The 23,642-nt window shown below is 46.6% G+C and overlaps 1 protein-coding gene across 1 annotated transcript; it reads left to right on the top strand.

Annotated features, from left to right (window-relative positions):
• Positions 1-1,466: 1,466 nt before the first annotated feature.
• Positions 1,467-20,644, top strand: LOC119445584 (uncharacterized). Its single transcript, XM_037709855.2, has 4 exons — positions 1,467-1,511; positions 10,910-11,039; positions 14,767-14,867; positions 20,301-20,644. Exons 1-4 carry the CDS (start codon positions 1,488-1,490, stop codon positions 20,490-20,492), a joined length of 447 nt encoding a protein of 148 aa, XP_037565783.1. The 5' UTR covers positions 1,467-1,487; the 3' UTR covers positions 20,493-20,644.
• The last annotated feature ends 2,998 nt before the right edge of the window (positions 20,645-23,642 follow it).

Raw genomic sequence — 23,642 nt, 5'->3', positions numbered from 1 at the left:
CTGCAGTTCTGACCCCCGGTGCACCTCGTCGTCGTCCTCGCGCGGAAGTTGTTCATGTAGTGCGCATGAAACCATACCATGCGCGTAGTGAACGACCATATGCACCTCAGAGGCTCCATTTCTTGCCGTCGACTTCGCTGACAGGACTTTTTGACGCGACCACGACGGTCGCTATTCGCAAGGGGGAGAGGTGGGGGGTCAGTTGACACATTGGTGGGGCGTCCGCATCCCGGGACGGCGAGCGCAAAGGTCGGCGCCATGGCAGACGATGAAGCGCGTAACCTGCTCGTTCTTCTTCTGGCCCCCCATTAAAGGGACGCGTCTATTTTCAAGCCTCCGTCTTCAGCCTACGTTACAATATGCTTTCATCTAAAGCACGTGTTAACCAGAGAACGAGAAGGGTGTCAGGAAAACGAACCAACCACGTGAAAAAAGAAGTTACAGAGGCACTGAAGTCTCCTTATGTGCATTGAATGCGAGAGCATTCTGGGCATGTCGACTAGTTCGAATACTAGAATACTAGTTCGAAGTCCATGTCCCGTGACATTGTCACATGACGTCACCACTTGGTCATGTGACCTTGCAAATTGCTACTTTAGGTTCTTACTTGGTCACGTGACTATGTCACATGACGTCATCACTTGGTCATGCGCTCGAATTGGGCAAAATCAATTTTGAGGGCGGGCCACACAAATTTTGGTAGTGGGCCAGGAAGGTTTTGAACGGGGGTCAACTCTAATTGCGCAAAGTCAATTTTGGGGCGGGTGACCCAAATTTTGGGGGTGGGTCAAGTTAATTTTGCGAGTAGGCCAGGTTCGGTTTTGAAAGTGGGTCAACTGAATTTTTGAATTGGGCAAAGTGAATTTTTTGGGTGTGGGCCATGTCCGAATAGAATTCTGGGGTTTGACGTGCCAGAACCCCGATTTGATTTCAAGGTAGGCCATAGAGGGGGAATTCGGGTTAATTTTGACCACTAGGGAATCTTTAACGAGCCCCCAATGCACTGGACACGGACGTTTATGCATTTCGCCCCCATCGAAGGGCCATTTCGGTTTTCATTGACATTGTAACGTGACTTCATCAACTGGTCACGTGGGTTTTGGTACCGTCGGACGCTAACGCCGTACACCGGATTTTCCGCTTCATGGGGCATTATAATGCTTTCGCATTAAAAAAAAAAAAAACTTGTGCTGGAAAAACGAGCCATCGCTTTTCTTTTTCTTTCTTTCTTTTATCTCTCTCTCTCTCTCTTTAATTGGTATACAGGAGCGACCTGCCACCGGGCAACAACTTAACCTAAGCATCGACAAGAGCACGGGAAGTTTGATCACATCTCTTTGTCATGTGCCTCAGGCATCTGACGCTGTATTTTCTAGCAATCTATTTCACGCGCAGAGAGAAGTGCACACGCATACACAGGTGGCGCTCGGCGCCGTTTTGCACGCGAAGCGAGGCCGAAGAGGAAGAGGCGACCGACGGATCTCAAAATGGCGGACCAGGCGACCGGCACGGTGAGTCCCCGTCTCCGCTGCCATATATGGAGAGGCGCCGCGGTCAGTCGCGCCGATGCTCGTCCCGACAGTCCCTGAGCCAGTACTTGTTTCGTACCGCGGGACCCAAGAGCACAACTCTTTCGAGTGTGCTTCACCCGCTTACACCCTATTTCGTTCTTCCATCGGCAGTTACAACATTAGCGCCCTAACACATGGCCTTGCGGGCGGAGTAAACAATTTTTGGCAGCACGTGCTGCGATTTCATCTCGGCAGATTCGCCGCTTATCTTTCAGGCAGATGTGTCCGGCTCCCAAGGATGTTTTAAAAGTTCTGGAGTGGAGACGATGCTTTGAAAGTGAAACCACGCTGCCGCCGTCATACTCGGGGCACGAATAGCACTAGGAAGCTCTTTCTTCTCAATTTCTTTATGTGTAAGTCGTTGAAGACGTGCAATTTCGCCGCACGGGTATTACTGAACGACTATCTTTGTGTCCCTGGTTTTAGGAGGAAACCTGAACGCCATGGCACAGTTTGTTGGAGGTCATGGTAACAGTACTCAGAAAAACGCAATAATTTAGCTAGAGACGGCGAACTTTTATTTTGAAATTAGTCTAGCGTTCACATTAGCACAACAAAATCACTTGAGTTATGAGCGGACTTCAGCTGACGTGGCATCCTTTCAGAGGTGAAGTTAGGGCAAGCGTCTGCTTGTAAGAAGTTGCGAGAGCTGCGACTCCAGCATTTCTTTAAAAGTTGTCGCAGTTTCACCTGAAAGGCGAAGCATCAATTGCGATAGCAAATTTGTAGAGAGCTATACGGAGTAATGATAGTAGCTTTATCAGCTGTATAAACTTGGACATGCAGCAGCACCGGCAACACGCAGAACTGTTGTCGACGCCGTCGGCGTTTTGTCAGCGTTCGTACAAAATGCGTGCGGCGTTGTTGACTGTTGCCGGAGCCTCTTATATAAATAGGCACTTATTGACGCAGCTAAACGTCGCCTCCCTTCCCTCCCCCTCCCCCCCCCCCCCCTTCGTCGGAAGAAGGCGCGTTTGCTCTTCATATATGGTGATTGTAAAGGAGGAAAGAGACGCCTACTTCTGCAGCCCTTAAGGGAGCACGGCGCAGAACGCGCGTTTGTTCTCCGCCGTGCGTTCACTCCCCGTGAAAGCGCGCGTCCCTCGCGCCCTTTCACTCACACATACAGCTTTCGGCGCGCGGCGACGATTTCATCTCCATTGACGTCATACGGAACCTCACGGCGACGGTGACGGCAGAAATCTGCTTTGGAGTGTCCATATAATTGCTATCGCAATAAAAACCTCCTTGCTCGTGACCTGACGTGGCACCGACGTGCCAGAACGCATAGGCGCGCGTGCGCCTCTCGCTATGCGCGTGGCCATGGTAGGGTATAGCCCACGGCCGCGCTTGAGCGTGTAGCAGCGCGCAGCATACGGCCTTCCCACTCGTGGAGGTAGGACAAAGTTAGGAGATAGCATTACGTCACGCAGCCAGCCTTGGCATGTGAACGCTCCGTGACGCCAGTTCCTAAATTTGCTCAGTGTCGGCCCAGCACGTGACCTCTTGCATCGAGATCACGGAGCCAGAATCGAGATTTGCCGACACGTTTGGTTCCGAATGTGCATGTAGGAAGGAAAATGCGAATGGGTATCGAAAAAAAAAATCAACCGGGAGTACTAAAACCTACCGCGTGTTCTGACGTATCCTCCGTGCTCTGACGTTTTCACCACGTGTTGGGGCGACACTCTTGGCTTTGTCGCGTTGAGCGATGCTCCCTCCTGTCTTTTTCCTTCCTCCATGTTCCTACTGACTAATAAAAAAAGTTGTTAAAGAAATTTTTGTTAATTATTCTTCTGAAATTCACGCCATTAGCGGCAAAGTATGTCCACCTCGACTAGGAACTCGTCCGCAGAAACGTGACGTGCGCTGCGCTTATAGCCTTTATATATATATATATATATATATATATATATATATATATATATATATATATATATATGTCAACTGTATAGTTAACAGGGTAACAACTTATTGGCCTTAATAAGCGACATGTCAAATACCGCAATTACGCCCAATCTTGCTTAAGTTCCTGTTTACTATCGTCTGTGCATTTCAACACCCATACAATCGCGAACACTAAAAGTAACGCGATATTCGAGCGAAAAGCAATCTTTGCCCGCCGTGGTTGCTTATAGCGGCTATGGTGTTGGGCTGTTAAGCACGAACGAGGTCGCGGGATCGAATCCCGGTCATGACGGCGGCATTTCTATGGGGGCGAAATGCGAAAACACCCGTGTACTTCGATTTATGTGCACGTTCAAGAACCCCAGGTGGTCAAAATTAATCCGGACCCCTCCACTACGGCGTGCCTCATAATCAGAACTGGTTTTGGCACGTAAAACCCGCGAAAGAAGAAGACAACCCGTACATTGCGTCGCTTTCTTGTGGATATTACACGACCGTTCTCGCGCAAGGCGCGCTTTACCGCTAACCGGATCTCTCGTGAACGTTATCGCCAATTCAATAGCGGGACAGGTGTCTCTAATCAGCTTACACGCGCGACACGAACTGTGTTACAATCTGGAATCTACGTGAGTAACAGCGATTGCTCTGGAATGTGTACGCACTCGTAAACGCCAGACCGACGCGCGTCATGTGATTTAATGCCGATAGGGGTCACTTCTATCATTGTCACTTGCATGTTGCTTTCCTTATACAATTAAGACTATTTGTATCCCAGCCGCGGCGGACGCATTTCGATGGGGCCGAAATGCAAAAGCACCCATGTACTTAGATTTAGGTGCACGTTAGAGAACCCCAGGTTGTCAAAATTAATCCGGAGTCCCCCACTACGGCGTGCTTCATGATCAAGTCGTGGTTTTGGCACGTTAAACGCCCGAATTCAATACAATTAAAGACTATTGGTGCGCAATTGCTCTAAATGCTCATACCTTGGAAGTCTTTCGCATCATCTCTCTAAATAGCCAAAGTGTCTGTCTGCAAGCAGCCCTACGAAATCAGGGTCCTAATGAATATTGTCTGGCTGGATAAGAATAGGATGTTTGTTCAATTCTGGGGTATTACGGGCGAAAACTCGTGACACGATTATGAGGCACGCCGTAGCCGGGAACTCGGGATTTATTTCGACCACGTGGTGTTCTTTTTTTTTTTTTTTTTCACGTGCCAATGTCCATTCTTGTCTGTCCGTTATCAATTGTGCTGGGAGACTTCTCTGGTCGCGCTGGTGCGTCAGATACTTGTTTGCGAAGCGTCAGATTGAAATTTCGAACTGCAATTCGTTCGACGAATCGACATCCGTTATGGTGGCCTACGTGCGCTTGAAAGGTGCGTGCCGTGATAACGCTGTGAGTTTATTTTCGGCGGGTCAGCTGATTTTGGCCCCCGTCCTGGCATGCCAGACAATATCGGCGGAAGGTAATGGGGGGCGTGTATAATGACTCGTGTAGGAATCACTGGCTGCGGTACAAATAAAACAGATAAGAAGACTATAGTATACGGAAGGAGAGCGTTCGACAGAAAGATATATATATATATATATATATATATATATATATATATATATATATATATATACAGCGTGTTTACAGCACTTAACTTTAGCCACACATTAAAAATATGCAAATGCTACGTAGCTGGGCAGAACCACGGTAATGTTGTTTGCCGTCGCTTGGAGATACTCAAATTATTTTTTGCATTCCGCCTAACTAGATAATTAGTCTTAATTAATCAACTTCTCAATTATTATAATTAGAAGAAAAGTATCAATGATAAAATTCTAGAGCGACATGATAAACTCCCGATACAGCTTTCTGTTGCTCAATACATGCTGCATAAAAGTGTTTTTCGGAGCGTGAAAGAAGGCCGCGAATACACGCAAAGTGCCTCGAACGGCCGGTCGCGCGGCAATTTTGCGTGTATTCGCGAGCTTTTTTCACGCTCGAAAAAAAAAAACAATAAAAAAATGAACTTATGGGGTTTTACGTGCCAAAACCACGATCTAATTATGAGGCACGCGGTAGGAGGGGACTCCGGAAATTTGGACCACCTGGGGTTCTTTAACGTAGACCTAAATCTAAGTACACGGGTGTTTTCGCATTTCGCCCCATCGAAATGCGGCCACCGTGGCCGGGATTCGATCCCGCGACTACGTGCTTCACCCACTCGAAAAAAAAAAAAAAGAAAAAACTTTCATGTAGCACGTATTGAGCAACAGAAAGCTGTATAGGGAGTTTCTCATGTTGCTCTACAATTTTCTCATTTAACCTTTTCATCTAATTATAATATTTGAGAACTTGATTATTTATTAAAACTAATTATCTAATTAAGCGGAATGCAAGAAATAATTTGAGTTATCTCCAAGTGACGCAAACAACGTTACCTTGGTTCTGTCCAGCTCAGTAGCATTCGCATATTTTTATTGTTTAGCTAAAGTTAACTGATACACCCTATATATATATATATATATATATATATCGGCTCCTCCACGGCAGCGTCATTCACCAACTAAAATGGGGTGCCTTGCATGTAGAGAGCACATTTAGGTCCACTTTGTTTCGTAAAAAAAATTATTATAATAATAATGATGATGATGATGACATGAAGAGGTCTCGATATCGATATACAAAAGGGGGCACTCGAAGTCAGACGAGTTCGGGCTTGAGTGGCAATATTAGGCAGCTGCGCATGCGCAAGAACTGAGAGGAGTGTAAACGCGCTATAGCAACGGCACAGTGTCAAGCACATAGCACGGTAGTAACTGTGCGGTGACAGCAGTCGACGCGAGCATTTGTACGCGCGGTCACAAGCATTCGATAAGGGTCTCTGATTCTCGAGCACTCAGCACGAGCAGAATGTCACACATCTAACAGGAAGTGATGACCAAAGGGGACGAAAATTCAACTTACCCTGCCGAGTGATAAAACTAAAAGGAACATCGTGGTACAGTTCGTGAGGCGAGATAAGCGCGACAAGGTTCTTGAAAAAGCACGCAAAACAAAGCTCACAAACACAAAGTTGGGCCTGCCGACTGAATCATCTTTGGATTCCTCGACAGACGAGCCAATTTACATAAATGAGCACCTCTGCCAATTTATGAAGAGACTTTTAGGCATGGCTGTAGCCCGCAAACGCGAAGCGGGATGGAAATTTGTTTGGGTGAAAAACGGCAACATTTTCGCACGTCGCGACGAAAAATCGCAAGTTGCAGCGATAAAGCGTGAAAGCGATCTTGGTAAGATTTGCGCGGGCGACTAGAAATGCGCATGTTTTGCGCAGCCTGATTTCCGTGCCAATACCAGGATGGCAGTTGATTGTATTCTCCCGGAAGCTGTATCAATTGCTTTACCCTGTGAACCACACAAACTGTTTAAGCTCTTTCACCTGAACACAAGATCCATTCAACGAAAGCACGATAACATCGCTGTTCTGTTAGAGTCATTCAAAATCTCTTTCGATGTAATCATGTTCACCGAGACTTGGTACAATGAAAACTCTGATCCCTTTGTTTTACCTCGCTACAGTCATTTCTTTTTAAATCGTCAAGATAGCAGAGGAGGTGGGGTGTCGATACAGGTAGCAGTACCAGGCTTTGACGTCATAAGTGAATTTAGCATTGTCACTAGAGACTTTGAAATCATCTGTATTAAACGAGGTAAAAGTGTGTTTGCCGTATTGTACAGACCGCCAACTGGGAATGTTGCCACGTTTTTAAGTTTTCTCGACTCTCTGCTTTCGCGTGCCAACGAGTGCAAGTGGTTGCTTACAATTGGGGGTGACCTGAACATTGATATTCTAGCGAACTCGGGCCGCACCATGGAACTTTTACTCTTGCTACAAGGAAATGGCTTTGAGAACATTATTTCCACTCCAACACGCGTAACTAAATCAACGGCATCTTTGCTAGACCTTTTTATTACTAACGCTACTACTGAAAAAGTTGCATCTGGCGTTGTAACTTCAGACATTAGCGATCATTTGCCAATCTATTGCATGCTTAAGCGGAACAATGATTTACAAAAACATGCATGGCCTGAGATAACTTATCGTAAAATATCGCCACAGGCATTAGATGTATTTAGGCGCAATATTACCCAGGTTGATTGGAGTCAAACATACGCAATCGAGCATACCAACAAGAGCTACGATACCTTTTTGAGCATTCTGAAAAAGCATTACCTGTGTTCTTTTCCTATGCACACATATCACAAGCAAAAAAAGCTGCGCAAGCCGTGGATAACGTACGACCACATCAAGCTAATCAAACAAAAAAACAAACTTTTCGAGTCCTTCCTTTCATCCCGAAGGATCGAAAAATTTAAAGAATATAAAATATTTCGAAATAAGCTTAATAAAATTTTAAAGAAATCTAAAGATGAATATTACAGTCGTATGTTTGATGAAAATTGCCTTCGAAATAGTGACATCTTATGGAAGAACCTTAACGAAGTATTGAATGGAAAAAGAAGTAAAACAACAGTTGAAAACCTGACGATTGGAAATATGAAGGTAGCTGGAACGGACCTTGCAAATTCTTTCAACGACTTTTTTGTCGGAATCGGTAGTAGCACATATTGTCCTGAAGCAACAAATCATATTTCTAAATTAGAACATTCAGCATTTTTCCACCCAACAAATGTGCATGAAGTAACCAGCATTTTTCAGGGACTCAAAAACAGTCGCAGTCAAGACGCTGATGAACTTCAAATTAAGCCAATTAAGTATGTGATTGATTTACTTGCACCGATATTAACGCACATATATAATTTGTCCCTCTCGACGGGCGTTTTTCCTAGTAGAATGCAAGTAGCGAAGGTAACAGTGATCTACAAAAATGGCGATAAAAACAACTTAGGCAATTATCGACCTGTGTCTGTGTTGCCTATTTTCTCAAAAGGACTGGAAAAAATTATAAACGCTCGGATAGAAAATTTCTCCAAAAAATACAACCTCCTTACCGACTGTCAACATGGTTTCAGAAAAGGACGAAGTACTGAAACTGCACTTCTCGTTCAAAAGGAAACTATTCTGGAACATTTCGAAAATAAGACCATGACACTAGGTATCTTCTTAGACTTCAGCAAGGCCTTTGATAGAGTCAACCATCAAATACTACTAGATAAATTAGAACGATATGGCTTTAGAGGAACGGCTTTGAAACTAATCCAAAGCTATTTAAACTCTCGACTACAATACGTCGAACTAAACAAACATAAATCCAGGCATATGCCCATTGAGTCGGGAGTTCCTCAGGGAAGTATACTGGGACCAATATTCTTCCTTTTTTACATAAATGATATCGTACAAATTTATAATAAATGCCAGTACCTTATATATGCAGACGATTGCTCAGTCCTTATAGATGGCATAAATATGAAAGAAATAGTACCTAAGGCTACGGCCTTCTGTCAGCTACTTTACCTGTGGTGTAAAAGAAATCGGCTTAACCTAAATGAATCAAAAACGAAGTGCGTCCTGTTTCGTCCACTGGGAACTGCGGAAATAGAAACTGGATTCATAACCCTAGGTCCTTACAAAATCACCATTGAAAAGTCGGTAAAATTACTCGGAGTCGTTTTCACGGAGAACATGTCTTGGAATGAGCACACAAAAAACCTACTAATGAAGTTAAGCAAAGCTGCCGGTGTGCTAAGTCGTTGTCGCCACATACTTCCAGCAAATGTGAAAATGGCTTTATATTGCGCCTTGTTGAATTCCCATTTGTATTACTGCGCATCAGTCTGGGGAAACACCACACTTACAAACCTACACAAACTTACGATAATGCAGAAAAAGGCAGTGCGGTGCATCCATAACGCCCCGTTTCTAGAACACACAGATCCACTATTTCGTAAGCATAGAATTATAAAAGCGGACAAAATTTACCTCCACAAATTACTACTAATGTATAAAAATGCTCAACTTGGCAGAATTGAAACGTTTTTAGACCTAGCAAATTTAAAGGAAAACATAGCGTTGTACCCTTTTAGGTACAAGCCACCTTTTGAAATTCCTTTCTCCCGTACACATTATGGCACAGAAAGGATTCGACACAGACTGCCACTTACATTGAACGAATGCTATGCACGAGACATAGACATACTAACACTAACGAAAAAGGAAATATTTGATCTTTGTATCTAGTATCTTCAATAAATCTTTCTTGATTTACTTATGCTAAAACGTTTGAATAATGATTACGGTCTCATACGTGTTCTTATGCGTGTTATGATCTTATACGTGTCCTCATGTGGTTTCTGTTTGTATTTTGATTGTATTTTGTTTTCAATACGTCATATTATGCTACTCGTACATTCTGTAAGACGGTTGATCTTCATTTGAAGCTGCAAAAAGAAAATGAAAAACTTCTCTGTATGCCAATTTCCTGCATGCATATTTGCTGCTGTACGGGTGGCAAGAGCTCAGTCAAGCTGCGACAAAGCAGCTTTTTTCTCTTGCCACCTATTTTCGTTGTATCGTGTACACGAAAGACGGAAATAAACAGATTGATTGATTGATTGAAGTGTGCTGGCTTGGCGCAGAAACAACACACGATATATAACAATTTCGTTATGGTGCTCCAAAAGAAATTATTGGGCTTTACGTGCTAAAACCACGGTCTGATTATGAGGCACGCCGTAGTGGGGGGGACTCGGGAATAATATGGACCACCTGGGGTTCTTTAACGTGCACCTAAATCTAAGTAATGCACGGGTGTTTTCTGCCTTTCGCCTCCATCGAAATGCCGTATTTCATCCCACGACCTCGTGCTTAGCAGCGAAACACCATAGCCGCTAAGCAACCACGGCGGATCATGGTGTTCCAAAAAAAGAAGAAGAAGAGCCAATGCACTACGCGTCAATAGCGGTCGTCCTAACATAAGAGAAGAGGCTTTGGTGAGCCAGAAGAGGCGCAAGAACGAAATAAGGGTGGCCGTTATGACGCCGTGATCAGAGTTAGCCACTTTTTACCACCAAAGGAGTACATTGCATTCTATAGAGGATCCTGGAAAGTTCCGAAAAACTTTTCCCTCTCCAAAACGGCTAAAATACGTCGTGCATTACGTGCCGGAGCCGCAGGGTTTCGGCACTAAATTAAAAAAAAAGGAAGTTCCGTTTTCGTTTTTTACAACTAGTGATTCAACTTACCCTGCCGAGTGAATGCAAATGACGCTTTATAAGAATACGTCCCCAGGACAAATGCATTTAGTGTTACCGTCTATAGTGTCTCTCGAAAGGGTCCTTTCAACTGTGACCGCGGTATACTGTGCTACACACGATTCAGTGCGCCATGTGTAGCCGATGCTTCGCGAGTGTACACTTGCGACAGATAATGTGACGTGCCGCCTTCTCCTCTTTCATGCACATGATCTTCGGCAGGCGTGCGTCGACGTCCAGCAGCGCGACGGTGGCGCCGTCTCGCCCAAGCACGTCCTCGCCAAGCCCGGCGGGTCGCCCTTCTTCCAGGAGGGCCACATGAACGCCGGGGAGCAGAAGCAGCACTCCGAAGGCACGCCATTTCTGACACGCTGGCTTGGCTTGGCTCGGCCGCTGCTGAATGCACAGAGTCGCGTGTTCAAATCCCAGCCGCTGCCGCTGCTGCGTTCTCACGACATTCGGGCCCGTATCCTTCTAATTTTCCCGTTGCTGTGTGCGAATAATCAAAACTACGAATACAAATTGCGTAGCCTGTACTGTACGATTCGTGGTCGATCCTAGAATTAGCTATTCCGAGTTATAAGGGAGTATATAAGGGTTGAAGTTGGGAAATTTGCAGGCGCAAGTTGGAATCAGCTAGTGCAAGACAGGGGTAATAGGAGATGGCAGGGAGAGGCCTTCGTCCTGCAGTGAACGTAATTATAGGCTGATGATGATGATGATTATGTAAGGGATAAGAACTCGAGTCTTGAGGGAGACAAAAACATGGATGTGAGGTCTGTCTCGAGTGATTCTGTTGCAGGATAGCACGCGCTTGCTGCGCAGGGCACCATTTCGAGAGCGCACGCGCGGGGCAGATAACTTATGCTGAATAATTTCCCGTCAGTCAATAGAGATGGCTCGCATGCAAGCAGTCTGTATACGAATTTGTTCCGATTTATTATTTGTTTAGCCTCACCATATTTTGCATCCATTTAATACAAATGTAGCGCTGTAGCATATCAAATATTTCCTCTTCAACGAACCCAACCCTGTACGAGCATGTTGTCTTACGCGGTTAAGCATCTGGTAACATGATGTTCCCTTTCACTACTCTCATTGCCATGGTTCCCCAGATAATTGAAAGCAGTTGTTTATCATTCGGAAGGTCCTCAGTTGTCCTGACGTCTAACTGCGAACGGTATTACATGAACGTGTTAATGTATGCAAGCTTCGTTTCACTTTTTTTTTTCTTACCGGGCTCCATGAAAACTTAATATTTCACGTTGCTTTCGGAATGAGAAAACGTGCGGCATTCGAATCGACGATACTGTGATGAGGCGTCGGTACGGACGTATTGCACGGGGATCTATACTCCGCACCTCCACCAATGTGTGTCGGGGCGTCAAATAGATGAAACGAAAAGCACGGTATATAAACAGACTATTTACAGAGATGTTCAAGATGGCTGAACCCGCGCAACGTCCCGGCTATCGTCGTCGTCTTCATTAATCCAAGGATGTGGCTCGTAACAATATTTTTCCACAATTCATATTTCTGCACAACTGCTTTGCCATATTTAGAGTCATGAGGTTTGAGTTGTCTAATAATTCTGCGCCGTCACTCTGCGACGTGCTAGCCCCTGCTGTGGTGGAGTAACCGCCGTGAAAAGGCTTTCATCTCGGATTCGATCCCCGGACCAGGATGAATGTTCCTTCATTAAACTGCGCAGCTGTCTTTACAAGATACCCGACGGAGTCTTCCTTCACAGACGCGTAATGCGCTCGAGTGGATGACGCAATTTACGAGGGGTGTTCGAATAGCGAAATTTTAGATGCGAACCGAATACAAATGTTCGCGAGAAAGACGAAATTCGAAAGTCCAATCGAATACGTAATGTTTATGATTTCGAAACAGAGCGAATCGGTAGAATAAGACACTTATTTACCTTACTTGATCCATCGATGCCGTTAACTTGATGGTAGGTCAACTGAGAAATTTATAAATGAGAAACAGGAAATGTTATCGTATGTGTACCGTGACAAGACCGTAATAAAGAAAAAAGAAAACTGCACGTCACCAGATGTACGTAGGGTTGCCAACCGTCCCGAATTGAGCGGGACAGTCCCGACTTTTGAGTAAAAGTTCAGAGTCCCGACTTTACCCGGTCGGGACGACCAAATGTCCCAATTTTTTTTTTACTGTCAATCAAGAAACCAGATGTTCTTTTTATAATGCATGACAATTCTTTTGCACATTCTTCTATTTTTAGATGCATTGCCGTAAACAAAAAGGCGGTTTACTTTTTGTCGTATAGTTCTAGTTCTGTTGAATGCCATAGCCTTTCACAATACCTCTATCTCTATCGGTTGCCGTGTTAGCTAACCCGGCAACTACTGTACCTTTCTTGATGTAAATCTCGACATAATACAATTTTTTAAAAATATGCAGATTTGTTGCACGTAAAAACCTCCCATGCTCGCCCGTCCAGACTTTTTCCACTCGAGAGTTGGCAACACTAGACGTAAGTAGCAGAGTGAAGTGCTCTTTGAAGGAGCTAATTGTGCAATACTATAGCACTACATGTGAGTTTAAAAGAATCCAAGTGTGGCGTGGCTGGTCAAATAACGAGACAGCAAATGGTAGGATGACAAAGGTGAGACGTACTCATTTAACGCCTGAAAAACTATTGCGCAGAAGTAATCTGCCCCATGTGTCTGTCCGGGATCTCATCTGCGGCCGCAACAAATTTGGTCCGTCTGCAGCAGAATCATTCGGAAGAGTTTCTATTCGCATCAGTATTTATAAGCCCGTTGAATGGAACAGATGTTGTTGTCCCTTATAGTGCTCGAACGGAATGATTATTGGACAAGTTCTAATAAGAAACTCTCCCATGGACTGTTAGATTACTATTCGAAATATTGAATATTCACACGTTCCTACAATTCTGCCTTTCATGGAAGTTCATCCATCTTGCAGGATTCCGCAAAACTGATTTGCCACTGGGCCGCTGTAACGAACTCGACGGTGCACGATTCGCCATAGCTATTGCTTTGCTACGTGTTGTTACACTTCCTCCTCGTTGTTTTTTTTTTTTCGTTTGTGTGTTTTTATTGAGGCGCCACTCGAGGCTTTAGAAATGTAGCGGCCTGGGCAGGGATTCGGAGCAAGGACCATTTGCCACAAAGGTCGTAAACTAGAAATTTCCCTGAAACCCGCACTGGCTCAGCAACCGAAAGGTGCAGCCCGCAATTAACCGCCGTGCCGCATGCCTCCGTTCGAGTCTTGCACAGCCAAGCCAAGCCAAGTCGCAGGGAAACACATCGATACGCGTATGTGCAGTATATGCGCATTCATTGTTCTCACATCCTGCGTGTCTGCAGGATCAGGGGGTCGTATAGCAAAATTAATCCTAAGTTGTGGATGGACGGGCTCTGATCTCTGATATGGCATGTGTTTCACTGTAAACGTAAATGCAACCAGTGGTTCGCTGTGAGTGTATATCTTCAGTTCTGATTCAAAGCATCGTAAGTCACGCAAATATTACATATTATTATATATATTGCAGTCGAACCCGTTTATATCGAACCTACATATAACGGATTATTGTGTATAACGAACACCAGTAAAATCCCACTGAAAATTTTTAATAAAATGTTTACTTTATACATCGAATTACCTATATATCGAATTTTTTGTGATCCCCTTCAGATTCGATATATCCGCGTTTGACTGTATTACTCTGTATTACTATATATATTATTATATTATATGTTATACATACAATTAAATGTATTTCAGCCGCTTAAGTATTATATGTGAAAATGCGCACCTTTACCAAAGTTTTCATGTTTAGAATATCGAAACTAACCGTATAAGGGCGCAAAGGGGACAGCGGGAACAGACGACAGGAAAATTAGGCAGGGACTCCTATCTGCTGCCTGTTTTTTTTTTTTTTTTTTTTTTGAAGTCGCGTGTCGAGTGTCGAGCTATATCCTTGACTTTCTAATTAAGTCAGGACCGCGGGCAATGGGGTGGCGGTCTTTCTCTCCGTACGTCTGTAAGACGCACCTGAGCCGCGTATCTCCGCGTGCGCGCAGAGCTGGCCAAGATGATGGCGAAGATGATGAGCTGCTCTCCCATGGACATGGGCCCCGATGGAGGACACCTGACACCGGACGATTTCGCCGCCTCGCAGAAGGTACGCATCCGCAGCGCCGGCTGTCTCGCGCGCCAACCTCATGTCTGAGCACTACACAGGGAGAGTGCCGTTCTCGACATTGTCAAATTCCGCCACCTTGTCAGCTCTGTTTGGCCCAATGGGCTGCCCTACCACCTCTCTGATTGGCTCAAAGCACCGGCCGCGTCGCAGAATTTTACAACATGGCGGAATTCGACCGCGTTCCGAACAGAAGCCTGGGATGCACAACGTCTCTCATAGCGCTTCCAGTACGCCGTCTCATCAACCCCGCGCGGCGCAACTAACACTAGAGATCGTATCAGCCAATCAATAGCGAGAGCCGGATATTCGTCTTCCATAAAAAAAGAGGAGGTTTCGCCTAGCAGGCCACGCTACGAAGGCTAGACAGACTTCTCTGTTCTCTCGCTGCTGGCATTCGCGATCCCCCAAAATAGTGTGTCAATAATCGAAAGGAAATGACATGTACAGTCATTTAGTTTAGTGTAACGTCAAGTTCCATACATTTATGACGTAAAATAACGTCGCAGATCTGAACCTACACCGAACGAGCTAAGTGACACGTATACGTTTCTGCTAGTGGCAGCCGCAGCGCACCGCTTGCGCTGGCGACCAAAGTATATCAAGTCGAACTCCTTTATAACGAAGTGTTTGGGACCCCCAAAATCGTTCGTTATACAGGTCACTTCGTTGTAAAGATAGCGCACCGCACCGCTCACACTAGAGCAGGCTATATAAGCTTGTTCAACGAGAGAACACTTTTGTATAATATTAATTCAAGAGAGACGTATTAAAATAATAGTAACATAATCAGCAAATTTTTGGGGCGCTTACTTCGTCTGACGGAATGTGCAATTGCACTCGACCTTATTGCGCCGAGGCTCAGGGCGTGTTCCGCAGAGAAACGTTGGAGCGACGCTATAGATAAAGCTGCAGATAGTCAAATGCCGCTATCGCCTCTCTCGCCGTCAAAGTTTTAGGGTGCTTCCCACGAAGCGACCCATTCTCCAGCGGCCTCCTGGACGACGACGGGGCCAGACGCTCATTATTGACGGGGAAAGAAAGATGCTCCCTTCGAGGTGACAGCAACCGCCGCTTTCTGTGGGAACAGTAATCACCGTCAACGCCAGGCTTCTTAGCTCGCTCGAAGCTAACCGTCACGGATAGCCCGCTAATTGATTCAACGGGGCCAATGTCGACGACTTCCGTGGGGACAGCGTCTACTTCAGATTCCCAATTGTCTCGTGGTTGCGTCGTATGCGGAGGCGATTGCGCAACATCAGAGGCGGAGTCCACCAAGTGGGTGCGACATCATGGGCGGAGTGCCGCGAACACTTCGACCTTTGTGATTGGCCGGGACAGAGTAATCAAATTTCCTTGTCTAGTGAGCTAGCGAAAACGATGGCCTGAGAAGCGGATCTTTGGTGCAGGGTAGAGTGTGCTCAGACACGTATGCAGTGTGATGAGGCGTGTAGTGTGATCAGGCGTAAAATGTTCTCCGACGTGGATTGTGCTTCAGTATCTGGAGCCAGTTGTGAGTTGTAAATATGTAAAACAAACTAATTTTGTTTCCTCCAACCTCCCGACCTCATCTCCTCACCAACAAGCAACTCAGTGATAGCGACGGACGACGGTTTGGGTCCGCTTAGTCAGCTTAGTGCGACGTTCCGGTATGGTGCGGGCCATGCAGTCACCATGTTTTAGGCGCTCCGGCTGCGTAGGCAAGCGACCCTCTGTGTGACGCCTGAGTCCGAACAACAAATCCCCAGAACCGTATCACAAAAACGGCCAAAAATAGGTATCATTAAATTCACCCGGAGCCAATGAGGTGTAAAATATCCGGAGAAACTGATAGAATATTTCAAGCAGAAGTAGCACAGCAGTGTAACACAAGGAACTGATTCCACCCTAATGATATAGAACCCTGCAGTTCACAACAGTGTGGCCACGCAGTTAAAATGTCGTTTCGTGAGTTAATTTTACTCTAAATGTAAAAGAAAGCTACATACATCAGCTCAACGCAAGAGGCGTGTATCTTATATCTGAACAAATCAATAACATGTACTTGTAATCAACTGAATGATAAAATGTTCTCGTTTTTCTTGACAAACTTGAGTGCCAAAATCTAAGCAGACTCAACTCCAGTTCGTTTCATACATAGCAATCTACGAAGGAGACGTACTTTTCTAAATGTTCGTATCCGTGACCAAAAAATAGTGCGTCACATATGCACGAAAGAAAAAAAAATTGCCGCGTATCTGCGTGCTTCGCTGCAAATGTCGTCGAAAGACGATAGTCTTCTGCCGGCTGTACTACATGAGTGCTGGTCTGATCCGCGGCCACCCGTGATGCTGTTCTCGTACCATTTCCGTCCTGGCATGATAAATGCAATGGAGGTTTGTTTGAACAGATTTCATTTTACCGCATTATTTCATCAAGCGGCCATTTATGTTTTGCCCTGCCTCAGACAGCGCTTCCTTTATGTTGAATCGGCCGCATCTGGCTGGCATTGATAAAATTGAGGAGGCGCTGCGTGAGACATGGACGCCATCTGGCAATACATCGGGAAACATGAGCTTGTGCAGAGGGTTTCCTTCCTCCATGGCAGAGGACGCTCGTCGGCGCGCTGGCGGGGAACGTCGTTCGTCGGCGTGCATAGCATGGCATTTTCAGCGCAGCTTAAGAAACTAGGGTCTTTAGAGTTACGTATCTATGTATTTTCTATTAAAGGAACACACCTCCTAATACTTACCTAGTGATGTTGCGCCTCAGATATGCGTAATATTTACTTTGTGATCGATAACGTTCACAAGTATGAACAGCCGTACCAGTTTAAGTAGTGTGGGCGGTAAGCAAGTGGTCCAACTTTGGCCGGGTGGCTGAATCGGGTGACAGACAGACAAACAGACATACAGACAGACCAAATTTTCAGCGTTTGAGTTCCCCAAGAAAGACTATGGTCTTTAAAATATTGGCACTTGTCATTAGGTAGAATGCCTCTACTACGAGTGCCTCTACAACGAAATGATGTATATAACGAAAGATTATGTCCCGGCTGAATTTTTATATTTCAAATGCATTGTGCACGCCTCCACAACGAAGACCACTACAACAAATGTTCCTGTACAACGAAGGAAATTAGGCGTCGCCGACGGCCCGTTTGTTGCTTTATAACGAACGGCACGTACAGCGGTGCCGCCGCTGCCCTCCGCGGACGCCACTTGAAACCCCTCCATCCGCGCGCCACCGCCTCTTTTGCAAAGTGTCACCAACCTGCGATGTGCGCCTTTGTTCCCTGATTTGTCGCTCAACCAGTTCCTCTTCCGCAGTTTTCGGCTTCCGGGGTTTCTGCTTCCACAGTTTGCGTTTCCGGTCATCCTGCTTCCGGAACTTATACGGTTCCTGAATTGCTGCACGTTCACACCTGTATGCAGCAGTGACGTCGCTTCCGCGTAATACCAGAAGCCGGGACTTCGTAAGCTCCGCTTGACGCCAGAAGCTGAGGGGGTGAGCAAGGGAGTATCGTGGAGGAGGAGGGTATGTTATAGCGGTACTTGACCTGGACGGCGACAACGGGTGTGGAGGGGCTTTAATGCCACTCAGCTGCGCTCTGCACCAATCTGGCAGCGCTAGACGCGTACTTGACGAGTGCGCGCCGATGTCAGCAAGTCTTACAGTACTGCTCCACTGCTGCACTGCTGCAGTAATCGCTCAACTCGTAAGCTAACGCTACATGTAACCCAGCAGCGGGTATACGATGGATGATGAATACATCAATGTTTCTGACGGAGTAATGATGTAATCCCCAGTAACTGAGGATCTTCAAAGTCATCTATATATTGGAATGGATGGAAGCGTCATTGAAAGCGACAGTGTCGACGAGACTGTAACCGAGTCAAGCATTCTGATGGTAACGCAGGCAATAGCGGTATTCAATTATGTGCGGTTTTACTATGCGTCTCTGCCGGCCGCCTTTCGCTGCGCAGCATGCCGCGAACCTCGGTGCAATAGGTCAGCTAGCTGCAGTCGCACATTCTATCCGACCAACTACGCACAAAAAGACCTGATCGCCACATATGTGAACACTCAATGTCGTACCTAAAGTGCAGCATGTTAGTGCACACTCTAGGCCGCCACCTTTAGTCAGCGAGATGGCTGCGACGGGATGTGTACAATCACGCACGCACTAGGCACACCTTTAGTAAGCCACAACCGTGGAGCACTCGTGGCTTCAAGGAAGCATACTCGTCTTGCACCCCGGAGGCCCGGATTCTATTTCCACCCAGACCAAAACGTACCAAATTTTCTTTTGAAAAGCACTAATTTACTTTGCTTACAGGTACCTCCCTGAGAAATGTAACGTCAATCCGAGCATTTTTTGTGGCGTCGGCCATTTTTCGTCATGGCGCAGTTTCGCCAAGGTCCCCGCCAAGGGCACGCCAAGGGCACCGCCAACATAGACACCTAAGGCTTTCGCCTTAAAAGGTTTTCTTTTGTTGAACGCGCTGTTGTGAGCGGTATGGTGCGCGGTCTTTACAACGACGTGACCAAAATAAGCTTCATACTTCAAACCTGTGTAACGAAAGAGTCTGGAGGTTCCGAACACTTCCTTCAAGCGCTGCGATTCGATGTACAATTAAGTCTTATGTTTGCACGTTCCAAAATATGACGTATTCCTTACGTGAGGGGCGTCGAAGGTCTGACCCTATTTAACACAAAATGAGTGGTGGGACGTGTTCCTGCATGCGAACATCAGCCACAGCGCATAATTTGCTCTCACGACCAAAACATAGTACGCCTCATACTGGAAGTACAAATGTGCGTGAGTATTGCGTAGTCTGACATGAATTTGCATCGACAAGTTGTAGTTGTAATATGCTTCAGCACCACTGACATTTAGAACTGAGCGACTGGGCCTTCTATTCGAATTAAGTCCTTTTGGCCGCATATGTATGTGCGACGTACTGTCCACACTGTGGAGGGAAAAAAAAAAGACTAGGGGAGAACGTCACGTGACACTTTTCAAGCCTAATCATAAAAAAATACGAAGGAAACACTCATGGGAAATAGGCCCTCACCAAACGACAGGACAGCGATCATTTCTAGCCGCCAAGCGCGTGGAACGTATGCCGGATAGTAGAGCGGAGGGCAGGTGGCGAGGGCCCACCGTGACGATAGGCTTTTCTATGAGCTACCGAGTGCCAAAGAACGTCTGCAAAAGGTCCGTCAACCGTGGTAAGCCTACTTCCCAAGACTCAACGACCGGCTCCGAAAGAATAAGGACGGAGGCGCGGTCAGAGGAAGGTTCGCTCGTCGAGTCTATAAGCGCCTGACGTCGTGTTCGGTCTTCTTCTTCCTCCAGGGCCACACGAATTCGTACACTTTTGATGTCGCATTTGGCTGCGAAATTCGAGCGCGGTGGCGCTTCTGCTGCAGATGCGCGACCTGCTGGCCAAGGCCGAGCACCGCGGGGAGGAAGACGACTACGCCGCCGTGCAGCGGATCGAGGACCTGGTGGCCCAGGGCAGGGGCCTGCTCGAGCAGATGAACGACACCCTGAACACCCTGCTGGCCGCCGAGCTGAACAGCACTGCCTCGGCCGCCGAGGACGCCGATGCTTCGCGCTGAGCACGCGCTCGTCGTGCGTCGACTATACGACGCGACGTACGGACGAGGGCGTCAACGCTGCCTCCGCCCTTTGGACCTCACTCCGCTCGTGGCACCGCGGTGCCCTCGCGGAGAGCGTCCCGCAGAAGCTCCGTAAATACAGGGTTCTCTATGGTTCAAACACTGTCAATGTCTCGTTCTGATGTTTGACCAAACGGATGGCTAAATCCAGCTGTGTCGGTTCGTGCCTGCCATTTCCTTTACGGTGTACTTAACTTACTACCAGCTGATTCCGGCCATCGGATGACAAAGGCGACAATTTGGAGTAAGCTAAAAATACGCTCGAAAACAAGTTAGGGACCGCGCAACGAGCGATAGAACTAAAAATTTAGGCGCAATCTCAAAAGACAGGAAGACGGCGGTGTGGATCAGATAGCAAACGGGGCAAACCGTTTACATTAAGCGAACAGAGAGTAAATAGTTTACATTAAGAAGAAGAAATGAAACCGCGTGGAGGCAATGTAATGCGTAGGACAAATAACCGGTGGACCGCAAGAGTTTACAGACTGGGTGCCGAGAGAAGGGCAGCGCAGTCGAGGACGGCAGGGAACTGGGCCGTCTTATGAATTTAGGGACTTTTCTAGCATAAGATGTCGTTACGACATCTTAGCATAAGATGTCGTTTTCTAGCATAAGATACAGATACGAGAGATCCAGTCAGGCATTCTTTTCGTAACTTTAATGCTCGAGCTCCTGACAGGCCTGTACACAGGGCCCCCCGCCATCCACGATTCGGTGTAATCGATCCACTGCACGATTCGGTGTAATGAATGCCATATATCTGACAAATAATATTTTGTCAGCGAGTAAACTACTTTTTGTTAACCTAGCCGTTATATTCTACCAGTTGCCTAACTTATAAGCTCCTGCACAGCTTTATGCTACACTAGTGCCTCGAAAATTACTGATATCTCTCGGTTTGCTCTGAACAACAGCTTCTTACAGCTCATATCTCCTGCTACGACAAAATTACAGCTTCGACCAGCTTTACCGAGATAACCAAACACTATGAATTGGGGAGGGCCCGTTCCCCCCCCCCCCCCCCCAGCACACTGCGCGCTGAGTAAACGGCAAGCGACGGCATGGCGCTTGTTACAAACATACATATCCGAACCCGGTGGACTACCACCGTTACTATCCAGAACTTTACACCGATAGATGCAGATTCTGTCAATAAAGGGTGGACTTGCAACATATGGTTTGGGCTTGTCCTGGGACACCCACACAGAATAAAACACACAATACCAGAGAGCAGTGGGAGACCGCCCTGGCTGCTCAGCTCTGCACCGGAATCCAGCAGGCCGAAGATGCAGCCAGAGCCCAAGGGCTCGAGGCCGTCATCTAGGTAGAGAGGCCTAGGTCTCACAAATCCGCTGTCCCAAAATAAAGTTTATTCCTCCTCCTCTTCTGCTGCTGAAATGTGAATGTCATCCACGTCCGATCAGCACATTTATATATTTTTCTTATGCTCACAAAATTGTTAAAAAGACATACTATTAATGTGGCAAAGCCTTTGAAGTACGAGTACGCCCTTCACTAGTTTCATTTATGTTGCTCAAGAGGGTGCGTACTTAAGCGAGGTTGGTCAATGTTTCTGTGCTGCTATTATTCTTTCGATTAAATCTCCTTTTTTTTTCTTTTTTTACCTCCGTGTACCCGCGCTCTTGCTCGGGGCGGTGCCGCCGCCTACGAGCAGAAAAGAGAAGTACTGCATTATGACACTAACGCGCACCGACAGTGAACGCTTCGGTGGTCTCAGCACTACGACGCCTCGATGCCAGCATTCGAAGGGACGCTGGCATCAAGAAGCACTACCAACGCCACCTAGGTGGCGTTCACCGTACTCAGCACAGCGGAGCGTGGGCTCCGCAATTAGCTCTGAAAATGTTTCTGAAGTTGATCGCGGAGGCTGCAACTACGACGCGCTGTACGCGCTGATTTGACTCGGTGACGATTCAGTTACGTGCTTTGTCTTGCGCGTTGTATTAGTGTGTCAGTTACGTGCTTCGTCTTTCGCGTTGTGCTAGCGTGTGCAGCGTAGTGCAGCTTCCATATGCACGACGGTTGCTCATGGTCATCGACGTTGGTAGTCGTGATGGAGGAGACGTGCCACCAGGCGTCAGCGTGGGTGCATCAACGCCTAAGGGCGCTTTAGCCACAAAACACCAATAGACATTATATCATCTTTGCTGCACGAGTGAGCGGGTCGACAGAGCATTTCCTTAATTCATCGGGATCGCCCTCACGATCGAAGACGAGGCCCCTTTCTCGAAGCGCTAGCGCCAGCTACATTGCTTGCAATGTTTGCACAGCAGCAAAATTCTCATTGAACCCAATAAATTACCCTGCTAAACTCATTGTTAACTTTTTAAGGCGAATCTTTATATGGCTAGGCGAAACGAAAAAGCGTCTCTTAGTCACCTGTCCACAGAAAGCTATCATCATCGGCATTGGCTCGAGTGTCGTCGTCTTCTTCCGCAGCTGGCTGGTTGGCGCCCCTCGGTTTGCATTCGTGCTCGTGCTCGGCACGCGCTCGTGCCACTGCTCCCTCGTTCGTCGTCGTCATCGTCGTCTTGGACAGCTGGCTGCGTTGCCGCTAATCATTCCAGCGTAGAATTTCACTTCTCTTCTGTCGTCGTAATGGGGAGGCGGCACTTACGGGGGTATGAGCCATTGCTTAAGGGGGTATGAGCCATTCATTGTCTTACGTAACAGACATTTAACTTTGAAGCAATTTAATTTCGAAGAATCGCAAGCGGCAATGGACGGGCGAATGCTGCTGACCACGCCGGCGAGCAAACTCGAGACATCGAACGCAAGCGACTACGGCGGACTGCGGGCATACCGTCAGTGACGTCGTTCTCTCCGTCGCTGCCGAACGTGTGTGTAACCGCATTAAGAAACGCAAAGACGTAACCAATAATTGAGAAATACTTTTAGCGAACCGTCGGGATTAACCCAGTGATAAACACCGGGAACAGATGCTTTATCACACCATATAAGCACACCGTATACAGACGGTTCATCAGCTTCGCTGGTAAACCATCTGTATACGAAGTGCTTGGGTGGTGATTTTTTTTTCTTAATACTGCGTTTTGTTATCTTTCTTAT

The sequence above is a fragment of the Dermacentor silvarum genome, chromosome 3 (assembly GCF_013339745.2).
Source record: "Dermacentor silvarum isolate Dsil-2018 chromosome 3, BIME_Dsil_1.4, whole genome shotgun sequence".
Lineage (NCBI taxonomy): Eukaryota > Metazoa > Arthropoda > Arachnida > Ixodida > Ixodidae > Dermacentor > Dermacentor silvarum.
Note: the sequence above shows the minus strand (reverse complement) of the source record. Positions and strands in the feature narration are given on the sequence as shown.

What these genes read in the sequence shown, in the direction of transcription:
- LOC119445584 (XM_037709855.2), top strand. Translation starts at nt 1,488, where the DNA reads ATGGCGGACCAGGCGACCGGCACG. An exon ending in CGGACCAGGCGACCGGCACG is followed by an intron (nt 1,512 to 10,909) that starts GTGAGTCCCCGT and finishes GATCTTCGGCAG; the next exon opens with GCGTGCGTCGACGTCCAGCA. An exon ending in ATTTCGCCGCCTCGCAGAAG is followed by an intron (nt 14,868 to 20,300) that starts GTACGCATCCGC and finishes CTTCTGCTGCAG; the next exon opens with ATGCGCGACCTGCTGGCCAA.